Raw genomic sequence first — 18,103 nt, forward strand, 5'->3', positions numbered from 1 at the left:
TCTCCAGACTCTCCTCCACTCTCCCGAGTCACAGCGCCTTGCCGCGCCGACTGGCTTCCGGACTCCGGTCATCTGATCTGATCCAACCTTTTTTTTTTTTTAATGGGTCAAACCACGCCAAATACTCGGCGTCGGCGAGACGGCAATCGATCTTGTGTACAAGCCACAAGAGAGGTATGATATGAATATGATAAATGGTAATCCAAATGGGTGTTGTTTGTATTAAGAAGTGGCAACCGCGTCATTCTTTGTGTACAGTGTACGCGGTGTCTGAATCATAACTTGAATCCTGGTCGTTGAATTGGAACATGGAGGCCCCACTATTACCTACTTCCAAGTTAGATTTCATTTGGTTTGGTCAGTGTTTCTGCAATTCTGCTCCCTACGTGAATAAAGCTTGAAGTTATCGCCATGGCATTAGCATGGGTGTCTATTACTATTAAAGAAACACCTCCAGCTTTCTTCTGCTGACTGCTGTAGAGACTGTAGTCACCCTCTCACCCTCCATTTAGGCCTCTCAAGTCTCAACTCAACCCAAGAAACAAAGTCTAGATGCTGTGGCCCGTAGTCTGTGGGTGGTCCATAAACTAAAAATTAAATAATAATCCGGTCCACCTCACTTAATTAGCTAGTTAGCTAGCAGTGGGCGCTGGCTATATGTAAAATTAGCTTGTACTATTGCATGTACACATCTACGTACACCACTCAATTGGGCCCAACTCTACACTCTCTCTACACACTACACTACTTCACCCCGCTCCCCCCCAAAGACAAACAAGCAAAGGAGATCCAGAAAGCTACAGTTAAGATAAATATCGGCAAAAGTCTTGCGACTTACAAATTGAGTTGACGGCGACTTTTTTTCTTCTTGTCTATTTTTACTATTATTATAATAATTATGAAAGTTATCTTTTTCTTCTGCCTCCCGCTTCTGCGTGTTGTTTGCATTGACGGGACAAAGCTTTCAAAAGCCTCCTCTATAAAGTTCAAAAATTACGCGTCCTTTCCATTCCCAAGTCCCAACTGAAATTTTAATTTTAAATAAAAATAACCCCAACCCCCAATTAAAGAAAAATAAAATAACAAGAAAAGAAAGCACAAAAGCAACCTTCCTAAACCCTAACACTTCTCTCTCTCTCCAGTCTTCCCCCCACACCTCCCTCGTTCTTCCTCTCTTCTCTCGACTTCGAGTCTGGCTCAGCTTCACACTCGATTTTAGCGGCAAACCTCAGATTCTTACATCTCGCAACAAGTCTCCGCCAAAATTCCGGCTCCGGCATGGGCGACGATGAGACGAAACCGCGACTAGGAACCGATTTTGCCTGCAGTTCTGGTTGGACACTTGGTAGCGAGGCCGACAGCGACTACTTCTTCGGCAACGATCGAGAAAGCAGTATATTAAGCGAATTTGGGTGGAACTTGCGCTCTGATACAGACAGGAATCGCGAGAAAGACAGCTTTTCGCCCTTCCATCAGATCGGTTTAGACGATGGCTCCGATTTGGCGGGAACATCTGCCTTTCTGTTACCACAAACTCCTCCTCCTCCTCCTCTTGCACCAAGTAATCTTAACCCAACGGTTTCGGCGGGACTGGTCGATAAGCCCGGCGACGCCTCGCCGTCGAATCCGTCGGTGTCATCTAGCTCGAGCGACGAGCCGCAGGAGAAGTCGACAACATCTGACGCCAAACAGCCTGAGATACCGTGAGTGATTTTCTGTGATATCCGGGGTTTCAACTTTCAACTGCGTTTCGTTTTCTCCAGGGGCAGAATCGTAATAAGCTAATCTCTTGACGGCCAACTTGCAGGCGTCTTCGTTGTCAATAATTCTGCGAAAAAAAATTAAAAGATTTAAACGGAACTTGTTTGTTTTAGCGTTAATCCCGATTCATGCCTCTAGAATGTAGAAACCTCAGCAAAAGAACAGTCTTCGTAGTTCATAGTTCATACATGTGGGCTGTGGACGGGTTTTTTAGTCATTTACAAAAAAATGAAAGGGTTGAAAAGGGAAATTTCTCTAAAATCAATGACCTTTTTTGCAATATTTTACGATTTCCTACCCAACCGTTGTTGCGGCGGGAATTGCGATATTTTCTAACTTTCCGCCATTTTCTTGACAAGCACCCTTCGGCCTTTACATCTTCCATCCTTTTCTTTTTCCTTCTTTTTTTCGATAGTAAAATATAGAGAAGTAAAAGTAGAAAATTAAAAACCCATTTTCATAAAATTTTAGAGTTTTTTCTCTCTCTCATTTCTTTCTTTCATATGAACTCTGAGCTTGAACTTTCTCTTCTTTCTTGCATCTGTTGTTCTGAGCTTCAAGAACCTAATGAAAGAATTAACGTGGTTTGGTCCCCATTTTTAGTTTAGAATTATTGGGTGTGGAACTTGAGCTATTTTTTATTTAACGACCTTCATTCTTCTTGCATTGAATCTTCTCTGGAGACGGATACCCACCAGTAAGTAATCCCAGTTGTGGCTTGTATTTGACGAGTATTTCGTAATGTTACAGGCGGAATACTAGCCCATATCAAAAGAAATTTTGTCCAGTATTTTTACAAGATTATCGTTTAAATTTTTATTGGTTTGACAATATGGAAATTAAAAATACAACTAAATTCCAATACAATTGAACCAGTGAGAAAGCAGAAAACTCTTGTTTAGCATCTTTCTGTGTTAAGATTTTGTTTTTCCTAAAAAAAAAACGGAACACCATTTTCAAGAAGAAGAATTTGTTTCCTCAAAATTTCTTTTGGTTCTTTATTGCATTGCCCATATTTGTTACTTGTAGGAATTAGGAAAATTCTTGTTTATTTGCTTTCGTGAACATAATGCATATTCCAAATTAACAGGCACCAGTTAGGAGATGCCTATATTCCATGAAACCTTTTTCTTTCCATTTCAGGTTTGTGCTTTTTTAATTTGACATCTGTAGGCAAAATGATGTGCAGGAGTAAGAACAGAAAGAAGGGGCAAAAGCGGACTAGACAACCACGCTTTGCGTTCATGACTAAAAGCGAAATCGATCATCTTGAAGATGGTTACCGGTGGCGGAAATATGGGCAGAAAGCAGTCAAGAACAGCCCTTTCCCTAGGTTAGTACCTGCCTTGACTCTCATATATCAAATTGATTCTATATTCCCAACCCCCTTCTCTTAGTTTATTTTAATTAGTACATTTTTATTCTAAATTTCTTATATGTGAACACTGATGAACAGTCTTCATAGATTATCCTCTCTTGACTCTTGCTACCTTGGTTATTCCCTCCTTTTTTTTCCCTTGTATCTCCATTTGTTTCACCATGAACATGACCATGAACATGAAAGGAGCAGAAAGGTTTTTAATTCAAAATGTAATTTGGATGATTTTTCACCCTTTTTTACGGAAAACATTTTGTTTTTTCTTTTTCTAAACAAACACAATCTTTGTAAGCAGAGACTGATAATACAGCCAAATTTTCAAAAGAATATGGCGTTCTGCTTGTGTTAATCCTACATATGAAAGGTTCAGAAGAGCGATAATGGCACAACTCACAAAACGTGCAACAAGTCCCTTAATTATCCATAAAAACTGAGTTTTCCACTCTCAATTGTCTTGAAATAATCTGTTATCAGTCTGTGTGACAGAGGGAGAGCGAACAAGAATAAGTGGAAAATTAATATATAAATGGTTGGAAAAAAAAAGACGTGTGATACATTTGTTTTATACTTTAATTACAGGAGCTACTATCGCTGTACAAATAGCAAATGCACAGTGAAAAAAAGGGTGGAACGCTCTTCCGAAGATCCGACTATTGTAATCACAACATACGAAGGCCAGCATTGTCACCACACCGTGGGCTTCCCACGAAGCAGCGCCATGGCACATGAGGCCGCCTTGGCATCGAGGCTCAACGATTCTGCGCCGCAGTTATATTATCCTCGAGTTCAGCTTCCTCTGGGAGGTGGGATTGATGTCACGCAACCTCACCGAGGAACACAGCCCCAAATGCCGCGAGAACCAACCCCACACCCACAGCCTTCGACCGACGAAGGGCTCCTTGGTGATATTGTGCCTGCTGGAATGCGTAGCAGATGACAATAGGCCAATAGCGAAGCGATGGTACACTGAGCTCATCAACTTCTCTGAAATTGCTTCTGCTGCAGGTTATGTTTAACCAAAAGAAACGGGAGATAACACCCAACTAATTTAATTGAATTAACAAGAATCAATAAAGCCCACCATATTAAGTGATATATAGCAGATATACCATGACTATAGCACTGTGCAGAGACATGGTGCACGTGCAGCAGGATCGGGGTCATTGAAGCTTCCTCTTTTAAGGATATCACACACCAAGGAGATAAGGAGGTAGAGATAACATTACACGAAAAGTGGCCGTGGCCGTGGAGATGATACAGTGGTTTTAATAACCCCGTGATCTTTCACATAATCAGAAGACAGATTCAGTGATTTGGGTCGTTCACCAAAAAGGGAGATCACTTACGTCCTCAACCATGCAATTGCACTTTGTGGGTTTTGTGAACTCTCTGTAGAGGAAGAGGAGAGATGATGATCTGCTGCTGCTGTAACATTAGATGAACGTGATCATTGAAAAACTGAGTCAGAACCCTTGAGTTTTATGTGAATACTACCACCACAGTCAGACATCGGGTGGTTGGGACTTATTCTGCAAGAGGTGGGGACTGGGTGATGAGCCACCTTTTTAGTCTGGTGGCCATGTATTAATTTGATCGATCTCAACTCTCTGTCGTCTCGCTCATTTGAGAAGCTGACAGCCAGTCGATCGATTGGAACTTTGTTGTTGTTTTAAGTAGAAACTCAGAAGAAGCTACCTTGGAGAATCATGACCCATCGTCATCCGCATGCATTAAATCTAATGATGACAGATTGGTAAAATTCGAATTTGGTTGGTCAGGACACATTGACGTGATCATAGAACAATGTGTTTGTTGAGATGTTTTTACTACTATAATTGTATGCTTGTTTCTTTTATTGTCATTCCATCATTGTTAGTGCTCTTGGCCTACCTTATCTTGATCATCAGTGAGGTCTACTCTACCAATATATTCCATTTCCATTTTCCATTCATTATTACTCAAATGGCTTTGATGCATGTATGTGTACATAGTGTCTTTGGTGATTCTCCAAACTAAACATCTTTTGTCATGTTGCAACTCCCATTTTTTTGTCCTCTCGTGATACTTGTTCAATTGTTTGTATTTGTTTGATACTTCAATAGTTACTGCTTGTGGAATGATTTCAGACTTTCAAGCATCCAATATTCAATACTAGTGCTTGATTATGTTATGGCATCTTGGCTATATAAAAATTGGAGAAACTTTCGGTGACTTACTTTTTTAAGTTCATTACTTAATTAGTTGTGAAAAGAAGTTATTTGAAATTTATGGCTACTTGGATTGTATGTTATATTACCACGCTTTACGTACGTACCCATGAGAAGATGGAGTGCAGTATTGGAGAAGCATATAATTAAAGTAGTAGATGGGTCATCATTTAACGCATTGCATGGCGCTATAATAGGGAATTGTTTATGAATAAGTAATAGTTTAATTGGAACGGAAATGGTGGCCAATTAGGTTCCTGAAAGTAGGATACGGATCTTGGGTAATGTGGTTTGAAGTTTGAACCATACCTGATGCAAAATCCGGTGTGTTTTTCTAGTTAATAGATAGTTCTGCCAACAGTTGTGAACGAACCATTCAGCCCATATAAAAAAAAAAAAAAATGTTAGAAAGACTGGGACCAGAAGTGCCAGTTAACCATATATTTGGCTGAAGATGCCATCTAACTGTAGAGTACAGGTCTCCTCAAAGCAAAAACTCTATAAACATGGCATCTCGCTCCCTTGCTTGTATGTTGAGGCTATGTTTGGTTTGAAGGAAAAGGTAGGGAAAACCTATACAAGGTTTGTAAAGATTTCCTTATCCTTTCCTTCCTTTCCTTACTTTTTCCTTCGAACCAATCCCAGCATAAATTCATGGAGAGACGTTTCCAATGTGTGACTGGATGCCTGTGAGTGTTTATATGTTTTTTTTCAGAATTTTTGCTTCTAGAGTTCTCGTCACCTAATTGAAGGAGGAGAAGAAGATAGAAATGCATGTATGCATGATTGTATGTATTATAACTTCTACAAATAATTAATTAATTAACAAAGGCCTTACTGTTATTAATTAATTAACACAATCTTTGACCAATCAAACACCCTCCAAATTTTGTTGTTATTATTGGCGGATTAAAGGAAGGGGATAAAGCAGGGTGCAAATGAAATCTACTCACCTTTCCACAAGAGTGCTTGTAGTTATGCAGTTCTAATCCCACGCCTCGAGAGGGATCTATGCCAAATAACCATCTCAACTATTGGGTTATCAACAACTTCTCTTATATTATGACCTTTACTTATTTCCGGATTATTTTAGGTATGCATAAACTCGGCAGCCAATAATTGTTCAACTTATGTCTTAGGCTCAGTTTGGAAAGAGTACAAATACAAATATGTACAACACAAATACATACAAAACATAAGACTTAGTTTGGAAGGAGTACAAAGACAAATATGTAGAGTGCAAAACCTTATATTTTGTATGTATTTGCGTTGTACATATTTATATTTGTACTCTTACCAAAGTGAGACTTTTGGAAACAGTACAAATACAAAAATGTACAGTGCAAATACATAAAAAATAATACAAAATATAAGGTTTTGCACTCTACATATTTACATTTATACTCCTTCCAAACTAAGCCTTAGACTCAGTTCGGAAGGAGTACAAATACAAATATATACAAAATACATAGTTTTGCACTCTACATATTTGTATTTGTACTCCTTCCAAACTGAACTTTAGGCTCAATTAGGAAAAAGTACAAACACAAATATGTAAGGTGCAAATACATACAAAATATTTTGTTTTGCACCCTACATATTTGTATTTGTATTCCTTCCAAATTGAGCATCAAGTTTGAGTTTAAACTTCTTAGCTGCTCTCGTTTCATAGGAGCCATGTTCTCCCTTTGTGTATTAAAGGTCAAAACAACCACTCTTTTCCACTTAGAGTGTACTAGTAATTTTATCATCCTAGTCTACACTAAACCAATTGGATGGGTGTAGTTATTTCTCTAATTATAAAATAAACGTTAATTGTGTTGTTGGAGGAATAGGGGTAGACACAAATCAAGCTAGGTATTGATCATGAAATATTCAAGCTTAATTTATGAAAATTTTAATTTGGTTCAGTCTAAATGGAGCATCAGAGCAATCTAAATTCCAATAAATACCTAAAAGTTTTTTTTATATGTAGTAGATATATGAGACTTGGGGTAAACCGAGGTGGTGGAGAAACAAAATAATAAGGAATTAGAATCATATCTTACTTTTGGTGGTGACATTAATTCTCCGCCCACTACCACCAGCAAGTAGGCAAGTACCACCCATTAGATGGTAATATCTTTGCATTATTTTTACGTTTGTGTGTGGCACTAGCGTGAGCAGCCTTTTGTCTTCTCAGCATCTTTGCTCTCTGTCCGTCGTCGTTGGATGCTGCTATTACCATTAAATATCAATATTCATACAATTTTCTTTTTGGAAAAAAAAAGAGGGGGACTCACTCTTCTTTCTGAGCACACAGTGGCATGATATGATTGATATCTTGGGCGCAGATCAGATTATCCATCCCATTCGCCCCTTTTTTATTTGGGATTTTTCCACCTCTGCAACTGAAATGAAAGGCAGTTGCACGGTCATCGAGGTTGCTTCCATCGTAATCGTAACCTCACCATCAAAACTCTCTCACGCTTTTTCTTTTCCAATTAAAGCTGGGCATATCACTTCCCAATATCCCCATTTCTTTTAATACGGAAATTCCATAAATATCCACTTTTGAAGGACAAAAATATCCTTCAATGTCTCCAATATCTCCATGCTGTTATAAAAGGGTATTTTCTGTCTTTTCACTCAGGATGTACTGCTCAACAAAAATTAGATGGGACCAAATTGAAACACGTGGCGATAATAATTTAATTTAGGAAAAGTATCCTGTACTTTTGGTCGAGTGTCAATTTAATACCCCAACTTTAAAATGCCACAATCTAGTATCTAAACTTTTATTTTACGACAATCTAGTACCTACTCTTAATGGACCATTAATTATGTATATCATGTGACCTCATGTGTGATTTAAGAATTTAAAAAATGTCAAAATTACCCTTAGAAAATATACTATTTATCTTCTTTCTTAGAAAAATGAAACATAATCCAAATGGCTCACCGCTGGCCACCAGGATAAAGAGTTAAAGATTGTCCGTCTAATGGACAACACACACGTGTTGTTATCGTGATCTTCATCGCCGGACGCTCTTGCTTTCCTCGTCTCTATTGCTCTGTTGCTCTTTGTCTGTTAGTGACCTCTTTACTTCAACACTCTTACATTCCGGTGGCAGCAGATGCAAGCGGAGTTGCACTTGCAAGTCCCATCTTCATATCTCTTTGTATTTCTCTCTCTCTCTCTCTGTAGCTTTGCAAAGGTACAAGCAGATGAATTTCATGATGTCTCATTCTAGAACCAAACTCCATCATTCCTTCCATTCAAAGGACCCAGCGAATCCCTTCAAACACAAAGACAAATGCGAAATGTCTGAAACAAAACCAGACAAATCGTTCTTTGCCAAATCCAGCTCACTCAACATCTCACTACACCGAGAACCCGAAGCCGATGAAAGGTTCTCAGTAAGATTCATACGCTTTAGCACCGACTCCAAATGCTCCAAGCTCAAGAGAGTCGAAGCAACAAACTTAAAATCAGAGGCTAACGAGATAGAACTAAGATTGAGAGCTGAAACTCTGGAGTCCTTACATGTCACTAAAACCACAAGGATTTTGATTCCACTATCAATTTTGGATTTAAAACCGCAAGAATTCCATCCCCTGAATCTGGTGGTAGCAGATGCACAATGGCAGGGAACAGTGGCATTAAACAATGTTCATAGACTGGAACAATGGCAGTGAACTTTTATTTAGTTCTGACTCTATGAACATTGGTTTTCTTTCTCTGGTTTTCTCTTCTGTGGCAAGGAATAGTGGTGGTGTTCAACGAAGGAGACAATGAACAGTGGCGGTGAACAATAGAAAATTAGATGAAACTTAAGGAGCATTTGTGTCTTTTCCCATGACACTTTATGGTGAGTTAACGCCACGTACTAGATTGTCACAAAATGAAAGTTCGAATACTAAATTGACACTTAGTCTAAAGTACAAAGTACCTATAGGGAATTTTTCTTTTAATTTAAGAGTAAATTTCTTAAACTATGCTTATGTTTTAGTTAATTGACTAAATATACTCTTAATGTTTGAAAATTGACTAACGCTACCCTACTGTTTTTGAAAATTATCATTGTCGTTAAAACATTGACGAAAGGGATAAAATGTTCATTTTGCCCTTAAATCAAATTAAGAACTCCTCCCGTTTGGCAATGGCGTTTAGACGCCTGTAGCTTAGAAAATACAGAGCTCGAAGACGAACCCTACAACAAGACCACTACAATACGATTGTCTTCGATCTAGTTTTTGCAGGCGATTCCAAAACTCTATAAATCTACCGACGATGGGAGGAGTCTTCAGTCAAACCGACCAACTTGTTCACGACACATTTTCCTTCTTCAAGAGCAAGTCCGATCGAGTACCACCCCTTGCGTGATAATACGAATATAGATCACCAGCGTTCGGAACTTCGGATAGCTTCAACAAGACGAATATCACGGTGAAACCCTCCTTTGATGAGACTCCTCTTCCTTTCAGCATGAACTGATTCTTATGTCCTGTTACTTTGTGCCTGAACCCAACAGTAAAGAAAAGGGGGAAAAGAGAAAGAAGAGAAGAGAGGTGGAAGATAAAACTGGATTTTAAAAAACGTATATGTCACATGCGAATGAGTTTTAATGGAATGTTAAACGGACCTTAACTAGAAGGGTAAAATTAATCAATTATCATAAATATTAGAGATAGTATTAGATAATTTTTAAAGAGTAAAGATACATTTAATCAATTAACTAAACCAAAGTATAGTTTAAAAAATTTACCCTTAATTTAATTTTAGTGGTTCCGAATTTTCGATGGATCGATAAAAAAGATTAGAAAAGGAAAAGAAAAGAAAATAAAATAAAACGTCGACTTCAATTTTCAAAACATCCAATCAATCACATCATATAAGTAAGAGTAGAAAAGGTATCAAGCAAGGCAATACATTCGCCGCAACATGAGGGGTGGGTCTCGGGAGGGGACATGGATGGATGGATGCAACGGGAACCCCGAATTCCTCGGCGATCGTTTCGGAGTGAGAAATTCAGCATTGTCAGATACATGGGTGGGTGGGGACAGGGGAGAGGGGAGCCCATACCATATCATATCTCCGTAACGTGTTTCACAAAATTGCTATCTAAGGAATCAAGTGCAAAATGTGGTTGCATTTGCATATCAACGGTCCTGATCTGCCACAGTACAGACCCAGAGCAGGACCCACCTGTGCCGGGTATTGGAAAATAACCCGACTCCGGGCTTATGGCTTTGGTGATCTCGTCTCATGTGTCAAACCCGAATCTGGATTAGTGCAATGAGTGAGCACGTAGTGATTGTGTGACACATGTCCTAGTTAATGCATCTTTCATCCAAACGTTTTTATTTCGTTAGACAAAAGTTATTCATTATTTTATTATCTTTTTAAAATAATTAAAAAGAAAAATAATAAAAAAGAAAAACCTAAACGTATTAGAATTTGGGACTCATTTACGTTTTCTTTTTTTTATTGTTATTTTTAATTATTGACAAAGATAATAAAATAATGGATAATTTCTATCTAACGGAATAAAAGCATTTGGATAAAAAGCACATTAACTAGGACATGTGTCACACAGTTATTACGTACTCACTCATTGTGCTTACCTAACGTGCCTACTACATCTGAACCCGTGATTTGCAACCTACAAACCGGGGAAAAAGCACTCCATAAACAAAAATGGGCCCATTACAATGAAAGTTAAAAAAACTAAAATGAGCCCACCAGAGATTTCATATTTTCATTAGGTCAAATGATGGTGGTATTGGATGACTGACTGAAGAACAAACCATCTCTCTCTCTGGCCAAGAAACAATGGGATCTGTGCCAAATAGGCTTTTTGGGGTAATAGAAGCATTGACACTTAATATATAGACAATAGATGGACCATTTCTTTTTTTCATTTTTTTTTTTTTACTTTGGCACTAAAAAGTCTCAAATTTTTATCATCGGCAACCACTATTCTTGTACAAAAAAAACATTCTACAAATAAATTTTGGGGAAAGAGAAAGAAAGTAGATTATATTATCTTTCACCTTAAAAAAGAGATCACGCCATATTTCTAATCAATTAAACCCCCCCAAAATGGGAAAATAGTATCATGGGGCAGTTCTTCCTTTAGGCAACTCTTATTTTAGTTGTTGCATGTTTCTTCAGCTTTGTAATATGCTTTTGTCCTGCTACATGATAATTGAAAATTGTTTGACTGTTGCACACCATATTGCAAACTGTGCAAACCTTTACAGTACCTGGTGCTGCCCCACCTTCCACAACCTTTCTCCTCTTTGTCTCTAGGTCCTCACCAGAGGTTGATGATGGGACTGCCTTCTTTTTTGTCTGTTGCACATGAACACTTTTGCCTTTATTTGCTGTGAGGTTTTCCTTTGGCCCTATAACAGAATCCTTTGCCATTGGGGCAATTGCTGGAGCATTAACATCTTTCTTTGCTGCTTCTAGTTTCTCCAAGTTCTTCCTGTGTTTCTTTCCCAGTTTATGTTGATACAGTACATCCTTGCTGTTACAGTCAATCTTGCAAACCTCACACCAAGCAGATTGTACAATTTTTGTTTTCTTCGAGCCTTTCTTCCAGCCACCATTTAGGGGTGGACAGATATTTGAGTTGCCCCAATTGGCAGGATTGGGATTTACAATAAGCAATTGATCCGGAGGTCTTATCCCACCCTGCATGATAACCAAGCTAGATTGATTTTCTGGGCTACCAAAACACGACAAATGAATATGCACAAGTGAGGGCTGGGAAATGGCAACATGGCACTTTTATTCTTATTATTAATTACTATTTTTAATGGTTTGCGACATATCACCCTTAAAGATCAAGAGATTCAGAAATTCAAAATATCATGTAAAGGGTAAAAGGAAATAAGGAAAAGAAAAACACAAATGCACAAATGCACAAATTAATGTAATTTGATGATGCAACAAAATACAGAAGAGGACAGAATTCAATAAACATTCTGCACAAAGCTAAGATGACTGATGCAGTTCTGTTTCTGCACAATGTAGAATTTTCAACTCCCTAAACAAATTACTGCATAAACAGTCAAATAGCAAATAAGAAAAATTTAAACATATTGGCATCAGGAAAGAAGCCAAATTTTTCATAAAGTAGAGGGGTAAATGTGTAAATGGAAGCCGTACATTCCCATAGCATAGATTCTCGATTACATGATGGTCCATGACAAAAACTTCACTAGATAAATTGAACCAATCACATGATCAATTGCACACTGAAAAACATAGATGCTATCCATAACCTCTAGCCTTTTTCACCAGTAAATTTCCCTACAAGTTACAAGTCGGGGAAAAAATAATAAAAAATTTATGGCTTCACAATTATTAAAAACACCCACTGTCGTAGAACAATCCACCAAACCAACAAAGACATCTAGAAGGACAAGTATTAAAAAGCCCCTCCCTCCCTTGTAGGATCAGGAATCAAATTCATACTCATCATAACAATACCCATGCAACTGGAGCAGCACTGCTCAATCATCATGGATAATCATAAACTTCCTGTTTCCTTTTAGGCAATATCACCCACACTTAGTCTGTTTCCCAGCTGCAACCTCTCATAAAGTTCTAATCAATTGTTATTTCTAATTCTAACACAAGCTTAGGTTTTTAACATTTGCAATTTGGATGAATAGAGGGAGAACTTCATCATCAGCTCATTACATAGTCATAGACCACAAATGGATATGGTTACTTCAAAAAACACTTGTAAGGTACTAATAAAATGTACCAATAAAAATTTCTGTCACTAAGGAGCACCAATCTAGTCAGGCTGCAAGTTGAGTTGCCCAATTTGAAGAACTTCGAATATATCGGACTCAGGTTCGGGTCTGGGCCAATTGAAAATTTAACAAATTCCCAATGCAACCCAGTCTAAGTTGCACCTCTAAATGTAGTACCACAGAAGGAAAACTCCATGTTCTGAAATTTGGCTGTTGGTGTACATATGCCCAAATATTTAACTTTATAAGACATGTTTTATCTCTTTTCTCAATTTGCCCATAAAGATAATTCATTGCCATATATTGGAATTTCAACCATTAAATGGACATAAGTCCACTTGCTAAACTACATCACCCTCAAGATGGGAAAAGATCCAGTAAAGTATCTGCCACTCAAACATCTACTTCACTCTGAGAAGAAATGAACAAGTGGGGTTTTAATTAAGAAACCAAGGCAAAACTCTAATACTTTCGAGGAAATAGTTTTTAGGATCTCTAGAAGGACAAGGTACATAACATGTTCATGGCCTAAAACAAAAATTGACTTTTTAGAGTGGAAACACCAAAGAAGTTTGCTGTAGTTAACTTCAAATAGTTTGAATGAACCTTGAATTATAACCATAGTATAAACAACTACCAATGACTACAAAATCTCTAAGTTCTATTTCAAGTGTCCTCATATTGCCAACATTCAGCACTAGGCTACCTTTTTATTCACCTGAACAGCACACTTTTACTAGAAGGACATAAATTGAACACCACTTGACTATAGCATAGAAAGTTGCATAGTGTGCACATCCTCATGGAATCAGCCATTGTTCCTGAGCCTTTGTGTATTATAATAGTGTTGGGAGTATTATGATAGTATATTACAATACTGTACTTGTTTCCTGAAATTCCTCATGTTTGTTTCCCTATTTATGACAATCAAGGGCTTCCTTGCCATTGCAGTTAGTCTTGCAAACCTCACATCTCAACCTTGGTTTACTTCAGGATCTTGTTTGCCACATAATTAACTGAAAGATGAGTTTAGTTGTGCCATTCCATAGGAGTTGAATTTGCAGACATTACTGTCTCCCTGTTCAGAGATTTTATAGACAGGGGTAGACTTGGAGATTGATTCGAAGATAAAAGGCAAGCCAAATGTAACAAAACTCTAACTTTATGCAAGTTGCACTTGTAATAATTGGATAACAGGGACTTTTTTATCAGAAAATTCTAGTGAATTATGATTTAAGTTGAGATTCTGAGATCACTTTTGAACTTAGGAGTATGAGTAGGTTTGTTCAAAAAATCTAGCTCTATCAAAAAAAAAAAAAATCAATCAGTTATTGTATTAGAAAGCAGTACAAGGTCTAAGAGTTATTAGTGAACAAAACTGCATTATTACAAAAAAAAAATGGTATTTCTTGTCAAATTTTAAGGCTTACTAGTGTTTTTTTTTTCTTTTTTTGTTAAAATCTAGCTTTTCAGAAATAGCCTCCATGTTATATTATGTTTACCAAAACAACAAAGAATATAATCTGTTGACTATGGTTAATAGTTGTTTCTCATCACATTTTGATTCCACTTGATTATTTTTGAGGTAATTATTCCTCCAGCATAGTGGAGACTACACCTTACAAGAGATCATCCTTGAGGCAGATCAATAATCAGTTCGTCCATGTGGTGGTATAGTTCTTCATCATAAAGGAGTGGGTGTCTGGAGTTTGACTAAAAGAGTGCACATTTTCTAAAATTATTTTTTATAGTAAATATGAAATTCATTAAACATTTTCTAAATTTTGGAGAAGATAATTTTCCTTTGATTTGTCACTTTGTTTTCTTTTGATAAGTAATGGTAGTTTGTACTGAAAGGAAAGAAAAGCTTCCCATGTGCAAGGAAAAACTAAAACATTGCCAATATTGATGAGCACAACTGGACTCATTTCCTATATGGAAATTGGAATACATGAGAAACACAAACTGCAACAGGTACATTCTCTATCTTCTACATATTAAGCCTAAAGAGACTTTGCATGTTTCATCATTATTGTCATCCAAGCCTTGTCCCAACCATATGGGATCAGCTATGTGAATCCTGTGTCACCATTCCATTCTGTTTAGAAAGCTATGAGCAGCAATTATGACAATAAAATGTCTTCCCTCTCCTCTATAGGTTTACTTTGCTAGCACTCCCCATCTCAAGGTCAAATGCAGAGTGCACCCAATGACAATGGGTTTCTATTCTGTGGTTGACCGGAACTCCTCATCAAGGACCAGATAATGAATTGGAACTTTGACGTGTTTAATGAGAGCCAAACTGCGCTGACTCTCTTCTTCTATTCCTGCAGTGTCTCTGCCTGTACAGTCTACTGGCAAACCAGGTAAGGTGAACTCATAAACTTCCCTCAGAATCACTTTATATGAAAGAGAGACAAATATGCAATTCTTCTAGTCCTTCATAAAAATACAAACCTCCATTGCTACTTACACTAGACATACTAACTCTTCTCGTTTCTTGAAGCAGCAGTAGGGGTGCTCATAAAAAAACCCAAAAACCGAACCAAACCAAAAAATATGGTTAACCGAACCGACCGGTATATGTATTTATATGTATATTATATATAAATATATGTATTACATTTATATAAATAAATACATATATTATATTTATAAGATATAATATATTATGTATATTATATATATTTATCTATAATATATGTTATAAATATAAAAAACCAAAGAACCGAACTGGTCAAAAATCGAAACCAGTCAACCGGTGGTATTGGTTCAGTTTTGGTTTGGAGATATGGAAAAACCATTAGGACCGGTTCGGTTTCTAAAAAACCTTCATGGTTCGGTTAACCAAACCGTGATCACCCCTAACAAGCAGCCAGAAAAGTTAAGACTTGGTTTTTTTGTGAAAAAACTGAGTTCCAAACACCAGCCAGAACTCTCGAGTCATCAGATAAGTTGAGCTACAAGGCAAGAGAAACCAAATAGCAGAAAAGACTGCTCAATTAGCATTGAATAAACTGAAATAAACTACCTTCTTGGCACTCATTTTTATGGTCATACCAGTATGAGAAAAAGTAAAATCACCACCATATTCCAAGGTACAAACCCTTATGTTTGTACAGCTGACTGACTTAGCAAGCAGGAATTCAATGTCTATCAGTTGTGTTTACTCAATATGAAACAGCTGACTTGGATAAGCATTAAGGTAAGACATTAGAATTACAGTGTAAAGTATTTAGTTTTCATGAAAATATAATCATCAAATGAGATGCACAGGGTTGTAAAGCCTTTGACTAATGTAGTAAAGTTGAGAATGTTGTGATGGAAGAATAGTAGAATTAGGAGGGGAAACAAGAAAAGCAGAAATAAGTGTACTGGAAGAATTTTAAGGGTAGCATCAATTGGAGACAGAGTAGGGAAAATTAGTTTATGATGTCTTAGCCACATGATACTAAGACCAACTAAAGCATCATTGGTTCCAAAAGGATCAAAGAGAAGGACAAAAAGAACTGGCTTCTGGTAATTAGGCATCTTTGGTTTTACTGAATCTATTCTTTGTGGAGTTTGAGAGGTAGGAAAGTAAGAGTGGGTGAACAGGGGTCTAAGGTTAGCTTTGGGTTTAAAAACCATTGGAATTCTTTTATGGTTCTCTATTCTGTTTCATGGTAATGAGTGGATTGATCTATCCTACAGACATTAGGCCAAACCATGTAATATTGGAGTGCTTCTCTGCTACTTATCTTGCTATTTTTCTTTGTTGAGATTTTTTTGTATGGTTAACATTAAAGTTGACAGATCTCCAACATGTCATAATCTATGTATTGTAACCTATAAAGGTCCCTCCAACAGCATGCAGTCTCAGGTTACTGATCAGGCATCCATAAAAACATGACCATTTACTATGATCTTTCCCAAAAGAAAAGGTAGCAATAGTTATAAATAGCACGCATAAACACACTCTGAGAAAGACAACCAACAATATTAATAAAAATAAAACATAACATGGGAGAACACATTGAGAATAACAACAAATAGCTAAACAAATTTCATCGGTAACAATTCTGCCCCGTAAAAAAGGAGATGAGGGAAAGTTTACAGTTAAAGAAGGAAATAGTGCTTCATGTGAGAAGACAATAGCACTAACAATAACTCAAGAAAAATAGTGTGGATTTACAAAGACCCAACCTAGTTGTTACAGTCAAATTATCACTACATAAAATTAAGCATCAATTCATTTAAATCACAAAAACAAATCCCAGTGTCTATAACAAAAACAACAACTGCAGCTTAAAACCCCGCACGATGTAACATATAAGATTAAGAAAGAAAACCATATAACAATAAAAGAAACCCGAAATTATCTTTAAATCATCAACCCCACAAGAAAACGAGCTCAAAAACCGAAACGCTCCAAAGTTAGAAAGAAGAAACTCCTAAAATTACAACAGAGAGATATGGATAAAATCCTAGCGAGACAATAATACTTACCGCTGCATAAGCGACAGGATCCGCCCCGAACTGCCGAACGGCCTCCTTTGCTGCCCAATTCTGGGCGGCGGCACATGTATCCGGATAATACGCCGCGTCAGTCGGCGTACCCACCTGCGACGCCTGGTTCAAGGCGGCATAAGAGTCGATACCAGGTGGCCGAAGGCCTGGCTCGGGACCAAGGTCATAGTGGGTAGAAGGGATTTCAGGGTGTTTGAGAACCGTCTGAGGAGCTCCTAAGCTGGGATTTTGGGGATGGTGTGGGTAGTAAAGATAATGGGAATAGGAGGGAGGCTGGGCCTGGGCGGTGTAGAGCTGGCCGTAAGGGTGTGTTAAAGGGTTAGGGTTCGAGGGAGGATGATGCATTTCAACAAATTGCATCCAGAAACCAAGAGACGACTCAGACTTGAGAGTCTTCAACTTGAGAGAGAAAGAGAGAGCCTCTGGCTCTGTATCTGTCACAAAAAGAATCAACGATAATCTCGTATCATCTCGCTAAAATCCAAATTCACAT

The 18,103-nt window shown here is 37.6% G+C and overlaps 2 protein-coding genes across 3 annotated transcripts; one reads left to right on the top strand and one right to left on the bottom strand.

Moving 5' to 3' along the window:
• Positions 1 to 1,124: 1,124 nt before the first annotated feature.
• Positions 1,125 to 5,096, top strand: LOC104597986 (putative WRKY transcription factor 57). Its single transcript, XM_010259818.3, has 3 exons — positions 1,125 to 1,703; positions 2,951 to 3,094; positions 3,719 to 5,096. The coding sequence occupies exons 1-3, from the start codon at positions 1,279 to 1,281 to the stop codon at positions 4,074 to 4,076; spliced, it is 927 nt and encodes a 308-aa protein (XP_010258120.1). The 5' UTR covers positions 1,125 to 1,278; the 3' UTR covers positions 4,077 to 5,096.
• Positions 5,097 to 11,340: 6,244 nt separating this feature from the next.
• LOC104598178 (uncharacterized) lies at positions 11,341 to 18,103 on the bottom strand. 2 transcript variants are annotated; one of them, XM_088902564.1, is made up of 2 exons: positions 17,590 to 18,103; positions 11,341 to 12,062 (listed from the first exon to the last, which is right to left on the bottom strand). In XM_088902564.1, exons 1-2 carry the CDS (start codon positions 17,595 to 17,597, stop codon positions 11,465 to 11,467), a joined length of 606 nt encoding a protein of 201 aa, XP_088758690.1. In that variant the 5' UTR covers positions 17,598 to 18,103; the 3' UTR covers positions 11,341 to 11,464. The 2 variants fall into 2 exon arrangements, with proteins under 2 accessions (XP_088758690.1, XP_019053422.2); XM_019197877.2 differs by having other exon boundaries at positions 11,341 to 12,028; positions 17,590 to 18,091.

This window comes from Nelumbo nucifera, chromosome 4 (assembly GCF_055504915.1).
Source record: "Nelumbo nucifera cultivar China Antique chromosome 4, China Antique-T2T, whole genome shotgun sequence".
NCBI lineage: Eukaryota > Viridiplantae > Streptophyta > Magnoliopsida > Proteales > Nelumbonaceae > Nelumbo > Nelumbo nucifera.